Here is a 14,977-nt window from a genome sequence, read left to right as displayed (position 1 = left end):
TTCACAGCTTGTGTAAATGAGCTGAGCTCATGGCACACAACTACATTCTGGGACTCTGGCCTCAATGACGTAATTCTACACGAGAGCCACTGAAAGTTAAAACTTGAGAATCAAAAGTGCAACTACTGCACAGCTTAGATTTTAGTAATCATATCCTAAGTATGAGTATACAGTAGAACCTCAGCATACAACCAGCTCCCTACTCAAACAAAGCTCGGCACTTGACCAAACAAATACGACTTGCCAGAACTTCACTGTAAACTATTTCGCATTTCTTCACATTTTTTGGTGTTTTTTGTATTATTTGTGTAAATAAGTCACCATGGAGCCTACTATGATTAGTGATAACAGCCAACCAAACAGAAAACTGGTTGGGAAGAACTTGTTCGATACTCAAACGGAGCGGCACTCGAACAGCCTTCTGGAATGAATTAAGGTCGCATACCGAAGTTCCACTGTAAATGTAAGCTTTATTTTATATGCAGAATAGTATATACAGTATGCAGCATTATTATTATTACTACATTCATACAGTGCCAGGGCAATGGGAAGCAATCAGTTTCCTGCCAAGGAAAGGGAGTAGCAGCTCCAATTCTTTAGCTCAAGAGCCTTTCACCTACATCATAACACCTCCTTGAAGGGAATAATACAATAGTGATACTGTAAGCTTTATCACACATAACAAATATAATTATATACCTTAGTAGCTCTTCTAATATCCCAAACAAGGACACGCTCACAAGCAGGAACTGCCACATACTTTGCTGTCTGGCTGAACCTAGTGACAAACCGCACACATCTGCCGGTGCCAACCAGTCCAAATACTGACCCAGGCACATAACGCAGGTACTGAGTTGTTTTGACCATGATGGTAAAGCCTTATGAAAAAATCTTATACTACCTGAAAAAAAATTGATAAAAATGAAATTAAAACAGTAGTTAAATAGAGCAATGATAACATATACTGCTGTTACAGAAATGGGTAAAAGTACACAATATCTACTCAGCAGACATCAGCCATTAATTGTAGTTTGAACTGTACAATATTAAATTTGTTTTTCTGTAGAGATAATATTTTGTTGTGTACATAGTGGCATACATTGGTTGTACATGTTGCAAAAAGTAGACAAATGCCCAAGTTCTGCTGAGTAGTACAGCCTCTCCTCAATAGTACTGCCTCTCCTCACTAATGACAGAGTTCCATTCCTAAGACCACGTTGGTAAACGGAGTCGTCGCTAAGTGAGGAGCATACTATAATGGTAGTGGGTTTGTGTCAACCAGCTCTGATATTGTTTTAATAACACCTTTGCACCATTTATAACATATCTGGTATATTTTTAACCCTTTGGGGGTCGCCAGCCCCTCTCAGAGACTTGTTCTCATGGTCGCCAAAATTTAAAAAAAAAAAATTATTTTTTTCTTATGAAAATATAGAAAATCTTTTCCCGATCATAATGACACCAAAAGTATGAAATTTGATGGAAAACTTACGGAATTATGCTCTTGGGAAGTTAGCGGTCTAGACGATGTTTACGCATCGGCGATTTTGCCCACTTTGAGCCCTATTTTCGCCTAATTCCAGTGTACTAGTCTACAAAAATCATAAATATTTTGCTAGAACTCCTTTTTTTCTATTGAATGAGTACAAGAAACCACCCATTTACAGAATTTCAACTATCCAATCAATAAAGTGGTCAGAATTTAGCAATTTTGCCAATTTCACACAAATTTCAAAAGATGCCAATTTCCAAATAGGGTCCAGAATAAACAAGAAAGACATTCCTGGCACTAAAATAACATTTCCTCTGTTCATTAGTCATGTCCCTAGGCCCCTCTTACATTTCTTTTGCTTTCCACTTTGATTTTTTATTCTCACAAAAAAATTAAGATTTACTGTTATGCAGACTACTGCATTAGTGTAGAAATGGTATAAATAATAGCAGCGCACTTGTGAAAGAATATTAGACTCACCAGTTGACGTGTATTGGACGCTTAGCATGATTTGTTTACTTTTGAACTTTAGTAAAAATCGAACATTTCTGCTACTTTGAGCTCAATTTCAAGGTACTTTTCATTGTAAAACCAGTCAAAATCATCTCAATTTCTGTAATGTCTTCCATTCTATACAAGGAGACCAGGAAAACTAGAATACAACAATAAATACCATACAAAAATACAGTGCAAAGTCGCTGTTTTAAACCAAAAACACGGTCAAAGTTTTTTTTTCTCATTATGAACTGTTTGCTGCAGGATTTTTTTTATACTGTGCACACTGACCACATAGACCCATTCTTTCATATGTAGGCCTACCAGCTTTCTCTTGCTAGATTTGAGGGTGCTAGAATTTATGAGTATACTAGTACGTCAAAAACCCTGGTGTATAAGCCGTACTAGTACAGCCGAAACCCCGAAAGGGTTAAATGTTTATACAGAAGTGTTCTGCATACATATTGCAATAAACAGAATAGAAGAAATCAGCTTTAACCCTTTGACTGTCGCAACCCCAAATCCTGAGGCGTCTCCCGGTGTCGTAAAATATTTGAAAAAAAAAAAAAAAATTTCCTTTTGAAATGATAGAGAATCTTTTCCCGATGGTAATGACACCAAAAGTAACAAATTTTATGGAAAACTTATGGAATTAAGCTGTTGCGAAGTTAGCGTCCTCAGCGATATTTACGAATCTGCCATTTCGCCCATTTTGAGCCCTATTTTCAGCTAATTCCATTGTTCCAGTCGACCAAACTCATAGCTATTTCTTTAGAACTCCATTTGTTCTATCCACTGAGTACAAGAAACTGCCCATTTATCGATTTCAACTACCCAATAAAGTGGTCAGAATTTGGCAATTTGCCCAATTTCATGCAAATTAAATAATATGCCAATTTCAAAATAGGGTCCAGAATGAACAATGCACACATTCCTGGCTCTAAAATAAAACTTTCTTTGTTCATCAGTCACATCTCCAGGCCCCTCTGATATTATTCTTGCTTTCTATTTTGAATTTTTATTCAAACAAAAAATAGAAGATTTACTTTTATGTAGATTACTGCAATATTGTAATAATTGTATAAATAACATCATCCCATTCATGACTGCATGTTAGAATGGCTAGCTGGACATTTATTGGACAATGAACATCAAAAATCAAACATTTCCCCTACTTCGAGCTCCATTTCAAGGTCTTTTTGTAGTAAAACCAATCAAAAATCACCTCCATTTCTATAATATGTTTTCCATTCTATCAAATGTGACTATGAGAATATAACCATGAAAACTATACAAAAATACACCTCAAAGTTGGGGTTTTAGTCCAAAAACAGGGTCGGATTTTTTTTTTCTCATTATGCACTGCGTGCAGCAGGATTTTTTTTATACTGCACACACTGACCACACAGACCCATTTTCTCACATGTGGGCCTACCAGCTTTCTCCTGCTTGATTTGAATCCGCTAGAATTATTGAGTATATATACGTCAAACACATTGGCTCATAAGATGTATATATACGACCGAAACAATCAAAGGGTTAACATACATTATTTAGGTATGCATACTGGTCAGAGAGACTGTCTTAAGTTTGAGTCATTAGTAAACAAGTATGTCACTAAGTGAGCAGAGGCTGTAGTTGTAAACTTTAGCCCAAAAATGCTAATACAGTACTGTATAGTTTGTTTTACTATTCTTACAGAATAGATTTTGGTTACAATGTATAAATGGTCAAACAAATGTGGCATGATTTATATATTTTAATATGCAAGCAAGTTCATTTGGATAGAATTACACAATTTTGGATGATTACAATTGTTTTATGTGATAATTTATATGTACACTACACAAATAACCTGCACACAGGAGAAAAGTGATGATAACATTTTGGTCCAACTTGGACTAATTTGGTCCAAGTAGGACCGAAATGTCATCATAGCTTCTCTCTCCTATGTGCAGGTTATTTGTGTATTGTTCCAGTCATGGTACTGTGTCTTCTTGTTCTTTTCTCTATATGCACATTAGCTAGGACAACCCCCCAAAAAAGTCAGTGGCTTATTTTCACTGGGTACTTCTAATACCTAAATACATGTACAGTACATGTATTAGCAGCCTATGTATTAGTTACAACAAAAAACAGACATGATTATTAACCCTTTGAGGGTCCATGCCGTAGATCTTCGGCTATACGTTGAGGGTCCAAACCGTAGATCTACGCCATGAGCTCAGCTCACTCTGATAAGCTGTGAGTAATAAATTTGGGCCTAGATATGAGAGAATACATCTATGTGGTATGTGTGCACCACATAAAACAAATCCTGCAGCACACAGTGCATAATGAGAGAAAACAAAATGAGACCGTAATTTTCGATTAAAACAGTGACTTTGCACCGTTTTTTCGTATGTTTTTTATAGTTGTACAGTGGAACCTCTACTTGTGAGTTTAATCCATTCCATGGCCTTGCTCGCAACTGGATTTGCTCGTTTGCAGAGTCAATTTTCCTCATTTAAATTAACTGAAATGCAATTACATAATCCGTTCCAGTGGAATTCTGTGCGTACTTCAATAATTTCGCTAATATCAACTCTACGGGTTATTTATCTATCTCACTTCATCTAATATGACATAATAAACAAAATAAATAACATAGAAACCTGGTATATACTCTAAAATTAATAAAATATGTCATTCATGTAGTGGTATGGGCGGTGTCAACAGTGGAGGAGAGTTTGTCTGGACACCGGGCAAAATACTTCATGAATAATTTTGCTAATATCATCTATACGGCTTATTTATCTATCACAGTTCATCTAGTATGACATAACAAACAATATGAATAACATAGAAACATGATATATATACTCTAGAATGAATAAAATATGTCATTCATGTAGTGGTATGGGCAGTGTCGGCGGTGGACGAGAGTTTGTCTGGAAATCGGGCAAAATACTTCATGAATAATTTCACTAATATCATCTATACGGCTTATTTATATACCACAGCTCATCTAATATGACATAACAGACAATATAAATAACATAGAAACACAATATATACTCTAGAATGAATAAAATATGTCATTATGTAACAGGTGGAGGCGGCCACAGCCGTTCCCTCTTTGATGTGGTAAACACTGCCATCTAGTGACGGCCTTTTGAAGCCGTCTATTATTATAATTATTATATGTAGTACATTATTATTATATATGTAGTATTATTATACATATTATATTATTATTATTATTATTTTTATTGTATTATACTATTATTATTATTATTATTATTATATGTATTGTTATTATTCATATTATTATTATACATATTATTATTATTATACAAATTATTTGTAATTTTTATTCACACAAAAAATATAAGATTTACCGTTATTCCTTATTGCAATAATTGTATAAATATGTCAAACCATTCACGACTGCATATTGGAATGGACAGTGACGTTATTTGTTTACACTGAAACAGCCAAGCAATGGACCATTTCTCCTAGGTTGAGCTCAATTTCAAGGCACTTTTCGTTGTGAAAGCAATCAAAATCATATCTATTTCTGTAATATATCTTCCATTCTATCAAATGAGACCAAAAAAACGAGAATACAACCATAAAAACCATTCGAAATTACCACTAAGGGGTGGCTAATTGCTGAGAAGTGAACTCCATTATTTATGCTTAGATTTCTTTCATTTTTGGTGTACGTTAAGAAGCATCTTTCCATCATACATTGCCCAAGTTTCAATAAGATAGTCCAACAAACAAATGAGATACAATTCCCAAGATCAAGAGCAAGAGCCCCTCACCAGTGTCAAGGAACCTACCTTGAGGTCTGCTCGCTTGTGGAAATTTTGCTCGCGTATGGAAGCAAACAACTGACCCATCGACTGATCGTATTTGGAAAAACTCGCACGTGGACACGCTCACAAGTAGAGGTTCCACTGTATTTGCAATTTCTTGGTCTCATTTGATAGAATGGAAGATATATTACAGAAATAGAGATGATTTTGATTGGATTTAATAATGGAAATGGGTTGCAATTTTTATTTTATTATCACACTGGCCGATTCCCACCAAGGCAGGATAGCCCGAAAAAGAAAAACTTTCACCATCATTCACTCCATCACTGTCTTGCTAGAAGGGTGCTTTACACTAGTTTTTAAGCTGCAACATTAACACCCCTCCTTCAGAGTGCAGGCACTGTACAGTGGACCCCCGGTTAACGATATTTTTTCACTCCAGAAGTATGTTCAGGTGCCAGTACTGACCGAATTTGTTCCCATAAGAAATATTGTGAAATAGATTAGTCCATTTCAGACCCCCAAACATACACGTACAAATGCACTTACATAAATACACTTACATAATTGGTCGCATTCGGAGGTAATCGTTATGCGGGGGTCCACTGTACTTCCCATCTCCAGGACTCAGTCCGGCCTGCCGGTTTCCCTGAATCCCTTCATAAATGTTACTTTGCTCACACTCCAACAGCACGTCAAGTATTAAAAACCATTTGTCTCCATTCACTCCTATCATGCCTGCTGGAAGTCCAAGCCCCTCGCACACAAAACCTCCTTTACCCCCTCCCTCCAACCTTTCCTAGGCCGACCCCTACTCCGCCTTCCTTCCACTACAGACTGATACACTCTTGAAGTCATTCTGTTTCGCTCCATTCTCTCTACATGTCCAAACCACCTCAACAACCCTTCCTCAGCCCTCTGGACAACAGTTTTGGTAATCCCGCACCTCCTCCTAACTTCCAAACTACGAATTCTCTGCATTATATTCACACCACACATTGCCCTCAGACATGACATCTCCACTGCCTCCAGCCTTCTCCTCGCTGCAATATTCATCACCCATGCTTCACACCCATATAAGAGCGTTGGTAAAACTATACTCTCATACATTCCCCTCTTTGCCTCCAAGGACAAAGTTCTTTGTCTCCACAGACTCCTAAGTGCACCACTCACCCTTTTCCCCTCATCAATTCTATGATTCACCTCATCTTTCATAGACCCATCCGCTGACACGTCCACTCCCAAATATCTGAATACATTCACCTCCTCCATACTCTCTCCCTCCAATCTGATATCCAGTCTTTCATCACCTAATCTTTTTGTTATCCTCATAACCTTACTCTTTCCTGTATTCACTTTTAATTTTCTTCTTTTGCACACCCTACCAAATTCATCCACCAATCTCTGCAACTTCTCTTCACAGTGTCATCAGCAAAGAGCAACTGTGACAACTCCCACTTTGTGTGTGATTCTTTATCTTTTAACTCCACGCCTCTTGCCAAGACCCTCGCATTTACTTCTCTTACAACCCCATCTATAAATATATTAAACAACCACGCTGACATCACACATCCTTGTCTAAGCCCTACTTTTACTGGGAAATAATTTCCCTCTTTCCTACATACTCTAACTTGAGCCTCACTATCCTCGTAAAAACTCTTCACTGCTTTCAGTAACCTACCTCCTACACCATACACCTGCAACATCTGCCACATTGCCCCCCTATCCACCCTGTCACACGCCTTTTCCAAATCCATAAATGCCACAAAGACCTCTTTAGCCTTATCTAAATACTGTTCACTTATATGTTTCACTGTAAACACCTGGTCCACACACCCCCTACCTTTCCTAAGGCCTCCTTGTTCATCTGCTACCCTATTCTCCATCTTACTCTTAATTCTTTCAATAATAACTCTACCATACACTTTACCAGGTATACTCAACAGACTTATCCCCCTATAATTTTTGCACTCAGCGCTCAGGTTCACGCGCGCGGAGCAAAAAACAATTCGAAAAAATATGAAAATGGAGTTATTGTTACCAAAAAATAGCTGAACTTTCTGGCTACACTCTGGTATAATTATTATCCTTGTACGATGTTTCTAAAAGGAATTACAGCCATTTATAACAGGCATGGTGACAGCGCTGACGCGTCATACTGTGTAAGAAGCGCTGACGCGGCTTTGTTTACGTTTTTCCCCCTTGTTATTTTTATCGTTTTCTTATATCTTTATGTCTAATATAATACAAATTCACTGTCTGAGATCATGCCCGAGCGGGTGGAGCTATATGGTCAAGTAACCAGTCAGGTACCCTGGGTATAGTACCCAAAATGGCCGACACCTCCAGCCAACAAAATATTCCATAAATATTCCATACCCACGCTAATATCAATTATAAGGCTTATTTATCTATCACAATTGATCTATTATGACATAATGCAATATAATACGTAATAGCATATAAACATAAAAAGCACACCGTAAAAAATAATATATAGCATAATATGATGCCCAAGAGGGAAAAATTTCTATCGGTGTATCCTCTGAAGTTTCGTTATCTCTTACAAGTGATGAGAGAAAACGAATTTACAATGGTTAACTGTAATAAACACTCGTAGGTCACGCAAAAAGTGTAAAATAAAGCGAATTTTTTGGGGAAAAAAATTATTTCCCAGGCAGCTGGGGTGCCGCGCGCTTCGGCCTATATCTCGAAAGTAACTTATTTACCTATTTAGGGGCACTCCATCTTTATTTATGATTGAATTGACTTGATTTTCACAACAAACATAGGAGAATGATTGCTTTACAAGGTGGAGTGTACCTTTCTGAACTATCCCAAATATTTTTAGATTTATGTGGGCAACAAGACCGACATCTTCCAATATGTCAAAAAAGTTATGAAACTTATTTTTTTTTAGCATGAAGATAAGGTTTATTTTAGAATAGGTACACTTACAGTGATGGAATTAGAGGTGTTTTATCAGCAGCAAGTGTCAAAACCACTTTTCCAAGTACCACTGAGAAGGACTCCCCTGCCAAATGCAATTTTTCGTAAATTTTGCATATTTCATTTCCTTTTTGGCCGATATGATTGAAACTTCAGCACAGGATATTTGATATAAGCTTCTAATAGTACACCAAAAATGAACATAATCGGTTGAAAAATAAAGAAGTCGATATGTTACTCCTGTGCGCTCCCTTATCCCCCTATAATTTTTGCACTCTCTTTTGTCCCCTTTGCCTTTATACAAAGGAACTATGCATGCTCTCTGCCAATCCCTAGGTACCTTACCCTCTTCCATACATTTATTAAATAATTGCACCAACCACTCCAAAACTATATCCCCACCTGCTTTTAACATTTCTATCTTTATCCCACCAATCCCGGCTGCCTTACCCCCTTTCATTTTACCTACTGCCCTCACGAACTTCCCCCACACTCACAACTGGCTCTTCCTCACTCCTACAAGATATTATTCCTCCTTGCCCTATACACGAAATCACAGCTTCCCTATCTTCATCAACATTTAACAATTCCTCAAAATATTCCCTCCATCTTCCCAATACCTCTAACACTCCATTTAATAACTCTCCTCTCCTATTTTTAACTGACAAATCCATTTGTTCTCTAGGCTTCCTTAACTTGTTAATCTCACTCCAAAACTTTTTCTTATTTTCAACAAAATTTGTTGATAACATCTCACCCACTCTCTCATTTGCTCTCTTTTTACATTGCTTCACCACTCTCTTAACCTCTCTCTTTTTCTCCATATACTCTTCCCTCCTTGCATCACTTCTACTTTGTAAAAACTTCTCATATGCTAACTTTTTCTCCCTTACTACTCTCTTTACATCATCATTCCACCAATCGCTCCTCTTCCCTCCCGCACCCACTTTCCTGTAACCACAAACTTCTGCTGAACACTCTAACACTACATTTTTAAACCTACCCCATACCTCTTCGACCCCATTGCCTATGCTCTCATTAGCCCATCTATCCTCCAATAGCTGTTTTTATCTTACCCTAACTGCCTCCTCTTTTAGTTTATAAACCTTCACCTCTCTCTTCCCTGATGCTTCTATTCTCCTTTTATCCCATCTACCTTTTACTCTCAGTGTAGCTACAACTAGAAAGTGATCTGATATATCTGTGGCCCCTCTATAAACATGTACATCCTGAAGTCTACTCAACAGTCTTTTATCTACCAATACATAATCTAACTGAGTTCAAAATAGCAGAAATGTTAAATTTTTGTCGATGTTCAAGAGTAAACAAATGATCCCACACATCTAATACACGCCAGCTGGTGGGTCTAATATACGTTCACAAATGTGATGATATTATTTATACAATTACGTATTACAGTACTGCATAACAACAAATCTTCTATTTTTTGGTTTGAATAAAAATTCATTATGTGAATAAAAAATCAAAATGGAATTCATTTGTAAAGCCTGAAAACATAACTAATGAACCGAGGAAATGTTAGCTTAGGTCCAGGAATGCCTGCATTGTTTATTCTGGACCCTATTTTGAAATTAGAATATTTTGAACTTTGCATTAAATTGGCCAAATTACCAATTTCCGATCACTTTACTTTGTAGTTGAAACAGTTGACTTGGTGATTTCTTGTGCTCAATCGATAGAATAGAAGTAATAGTAATGAAATAGCTAAGAATTTGGTTGACTGGAATAATGTAATTGGCCTAAAATGGGAGTCAAAGTCGGCAAAATCGTTGATGCGTAAATATTGCTAACACATCAAAATTCACGAGAGCATAATTTCGTCAATTTTCCATCAAATTTTGTACTTTTTGTTTTATTACCTTCAGAAAAAGATTTTCTACCATATCATAAGAAAAAATAAAATGATTTTTTTGAAAATTCTTGGACACTGGTGTGCACTTTGAAATTTGGCCTTTGGACCCTGAAAGGGTTAACAATAAAAGCAAAATAAACTGAGAAAATGCCTATATAAGAAAAGGGTAAAGTTATTTGCAATAATGAAAGTTGAAATTTAACAATGGTACTCCTACCAAACTTGACTTAAATACAACGTATAAATACTTTTTTAATCTTTAATATTTTATCAAATTAAGTGTTAAACTCGATAGGTATATACAGAATACAATATACAGAACCAGAGAGATGTACCCTTCAACATTTGTGAAGATTATGTTGTATTTTCTGGATAAGAATGCAAATGGGCACTGACACCCTACTACAATTATTACATTCATGGGGAAGTACCTAGAGAGATCATACAGTACCTAAGGAAAAGGAGGTAACCAAATTTGGTCTGAGGTAGAGGAACGTAGTCCAAAATCTTTTGATCGAGAGCCATTCACTAGCACTCACATCCCTTCTCTAGTGAAGGAATTAAGATATGTTCATATTTTTAACCCGTAGGATTAGCTACCCAGGATAACCTAATAAAGTTAGTGCATCACCAGGGACTGTCTGTCTTAATTCCACTGGGATCCTTTAATCTTGTCCTCCAGGATGAGACCTACACCTGTTGACCAACAATAGGTACTTACTTGCTGCTAGGTGAACAGGGACCGCAGGTGTATGGAAACATACCCAACGTTTCCACCCATGCCAGGGATCAAACCATGTGCACTCAGTATGTGAATTGACTAACTCCTTATATTTCAATATTGCAAAGAAGTGTAACTTTTACATTCAAAAGGAAGCACTAGCTAATATTGTAGGGGTCATGCAGTGGCTAAGGACAATCAATCAATTTATTTCCACAATAAATTGTTGTACAAAATTGGATGACATTACATCTCTTACATGGAAAGCCCCTTAAGTATACAGAGTATTTTGGGAAAGCTTGAGCCTAACTTACAGCTAGAAGGACTAGAGTATTTTATATATATGTATAGAAGACAATAATGATTTTCAAAATAAAAAGATTACATGAATCTTAAGCAAATATATATGAGAGAAAAAATCATAACACCTAGATTTTACTATATTAAGATTATTCTGCCAATTCAGTATAAAAATCTAATAAAGATTACAAGAGTGAAACTAGTTACCAGTATTATTACAGAATGTAACGAGATAGTATTTTACGTGTATGTGTATAAGACATCGAAATCAAAACTGAAATGTTTATTTCTCTATAAAGATTACAATGTGGGGTTTACATATTGTGAAATATTAATTACAATGTGTGGTTTACATATTATAAAATATTAATTGCAAAGAAGGCCACTAGCATGCCTAGGCATTTTGGGCAGACTAATCCTAATTCTTACTTTATATCGACAAAGGTTATGGAGCATACTGATATTAAAGTTAAATAACTGTAGTGATTAAATCGATTTACAATAGTGAGGAAGTTCAAAACATTTAAGAATATAACAATTTGTAAATTTAGTAATGAGAATGGTTTTTTGCATGATATACAGTTTCTATTAAAGCTTCTATATTGGAGTATTTCAGGCAAACTTATGACTAGCTATATTCAGAAATTTATGTTTACAGTCATTTTTGAGAGTGTAAGTGTAAATTAGGGGGAATCACAGATATCGAGAGTAAGTCTATTTGTTTTGGATGTGTGCATGATACAAGTAAGAGAATAGGTGGTTTTCATGTAGTCAGCTGACGGTGGGGGAGGTGTTAGAGAGATAAGATGTTTTTTAACAGCAGTTTTGAAAATGGTGGTTGAGTCGCATAACGCATTACTAGAGTTTTCAGGCAGGGAGTTCCAGATTTTAGGCCCTTTTATGTACACTGAATTTTTGTATAGATTTAGTCGAACACGGGGAATATCATAGAGATTTTTGTGTCTGGTATTGTGCCTATGGGTTTTGTCACAACTATCAAGAAAGTGTTTTAGTTCAGGGTTATGTATTGTAATTTATGGTTCTGTAAATGTAGGTTGCACAGTAGTAAGTGTGGATGTTCTGTACAGTGAGTAAGTTTAGATCTTTGAAGAGTGGGGGGGGGGATGGGGTTTGCCTAGAATTGGATTGCATGATAATTCTTACCATGGCTTTTTGTTGGATTATTGGCTTTAGGTGGGTTGCTGCTGTTGATCCCCAAGTACTATTGACATAGGTGAGGTAGGGATAGATGAGTGAATAGTATTGTGTGAGTAGGGCTGATTGTGGTATGTAGTAATGCATCCTAGAGAGGATCCCAACTGTTTTGGATACTTTTTTGTTATGTGTTGGATATGGGTGCTAAATTTCAGGTTGCTGTCGAGATGTAGGCCCAGGAATTTGCCCTCATTATGTTTAGCAATAAGAGTGTTGTCAATCATAATGTTCAGTTGTGTAACACCTGCTCTGTTACCAAACATAATACAGGTTTTGTCAAAACTACGTGTAAGTTTATTGGCAGTCATCCAGGTTGATATTTTTAGTAGCTCTTTATTAACAATGGTGTTGAGTGATGCAAGATTTGGGTGGGAGATGACATAAGTAGAGTCATCAGCAAAGAGAACTGGTTTCATGTGTTGTGATATGTTGGGAAGATCATTGATGTATAAGAGGAAGAGTAGAGGACCAAGGACACTTACCTGTGGCACTCCAGTATCAATTGGTCATGTTGATGAGGTTGTGTCCTTAACCCTTTGAGGGTCGCCAGGCCCTCTCACAGACTTATTCTCAGGGTCGCCAAAATTTCAAAAAAAAAAAAATTATTTTTTCTTGCGAAAAGATAGAGAATCTTTTCCCGATCATAATGACACCAAAAGTACGAAATTTGATCGAAAATTTACGGAATTATGCTCTCGCAAAGTTAGGGGTTTCGACGATGTTTACGCATCGGATATTTTGCCCACTTTGAGCCCTATTTTCGGCCAATTCCAGTGTACTAGTCGACAAAAATCATAACTATTTTGCTAGAACTCCGTTTTTTCTATTGAATGAGTACAAGAAACCACCCATTAACCGATTTCAACTATCCAATAAAGTGGTCAGAATTTAGCAATTTTGCCAATTTCACACAAATTTCAAATGATGCCAATTTCCAAATAGGGTCCAGAATAAACAAGAAAGACATTCCTGGCACTAAAATAACATTTCCTCTGTTCATTAGTCACATCCCCATGCCCCTCTTACATTTATTTTGCTTTCCACTTTGAATTTTTATTCTCACAAAAAATAGATTCACCAGTTGACGTGTATTGGACGCGTGGCATGATTTGTTTACTTTTAAACTTTGGCAAAAATCGAACATTTCTGCTACTTTGAGCTCAATTTCAAGGTATACTTTCATTGTGAAACCAATCAAAATGATCTCAATTTCTGTAATATGTCTTCCATTCTATAAAATAAGACCAGGAAAACTAGAATACAACCATAAATACCATATGAAAATACAGTGCAAAGTCGCTGTTTTAAACCAAAAACACGGTCAAAGTTTTTTTTTTCTCATTACGCACTGTGTGCTGCAGGATTTTTTTTATACTGCGCACACTGACCACAAAGACCCATTCTTTCATATGTAGGCCTACCAGCTTTCTCTTGCTAGATTTGAGGGCGCTAGAATTTATGCTACTAGTACGTCAAAAACCCTGGCGCGTAAGCCATACTAGTACGTCGGAAACCCCGAAAGGGTTAATGGAGACATATTGATACCTGTTAATAAGGTAGGATTTGAAATATGTAAGTGCATGGCCTCTTATATCATAATGGTCAAGTTTGTGTACTGTATCAAAAGCTTTCCTTAGGTCAATAAAGTCCTAATGGGTATTCCTTATTTTCCAGTGCTGTGTAAAGCAGCTCTAGCATTTTTACAATAGAATCGTTTGTGCTTTCGATTTTTCTGAAGCCAAATTGGCAGGGGTTGAGAATGCTTTGTGCTGTTATAAACGAATATAATCTCTTGTGCACGAGTTTCTCGAAGATTTTGGATAGCAATGGTAAGTCTGATATTGGCCAGTAGTTATTTACATCTGTGGGGTCACCACCTTTGTGTATTGGTGTAACCCTTGCTGTCTTGAGTAGTGTCAGGAAAGTGCTAGTTTCTAGTGATTTGTTAAAAAGTAATGAAATAGCAGGCAAAAGGACATGAGCCGCTCGCTTGTACAATAATGGTGGGACTTGAGACAGATTCCCCGATTTATTTTTAAGTGACTTGATAATCACGGTGACTTCAGTGGGCTCGGTAGGTGCAAGATAGGAGGAGGTTGGGAAATTCCCATCTAAGTAATCACTTGCTC

The 14,977-nt window shown here is 36.7% G+C and overlaps 1 protein-coding gene across 3 annotated transcripts in view; it reads right to left on the bottom strand.

Annotated features, from left to right (window-relative positions):
- LOC128687501 (WD repeat-containing protein 3) overlaps window positions 1-14,977 on the bottom strand; it is a gene marked incomplete at its 3' end in the record, with an annotated part of 95,499 nt that overhangs the window by 70,700 nt on the left and 9,822 nt on the right. The window contains 1 exon segment of one of the 3 annotated variants that reach the window (XM_070100534.1): window positions 700-901. Within the exon segment in view, the coding sequence (XP_069956635.1) occupies window positions 700-867 (168 nt within the window). 3 annotated transcript variants of the gene reach the window in all.

This window comes from Cherax quadricarinatus, chromosome 1 (assembly GCF_038502225.1).
Source record: "Cherax quadricarinatus isolate ZL_2023a chromosome 1, ASM3850222v1, whole genome shotgun sequence".
In the NCBI taxonomy this organism is placed as follows: Eukaryota; Metazoa; Arthropoda; class Malacostraca; order Decapoda; family Parastacidae; genus Cherax; species Cherax quadricarinatus.
Note: the sequence above shows the minus strand (reverse complement) of the source record. Positions and strands in the feature narration are given on the sequence as shown.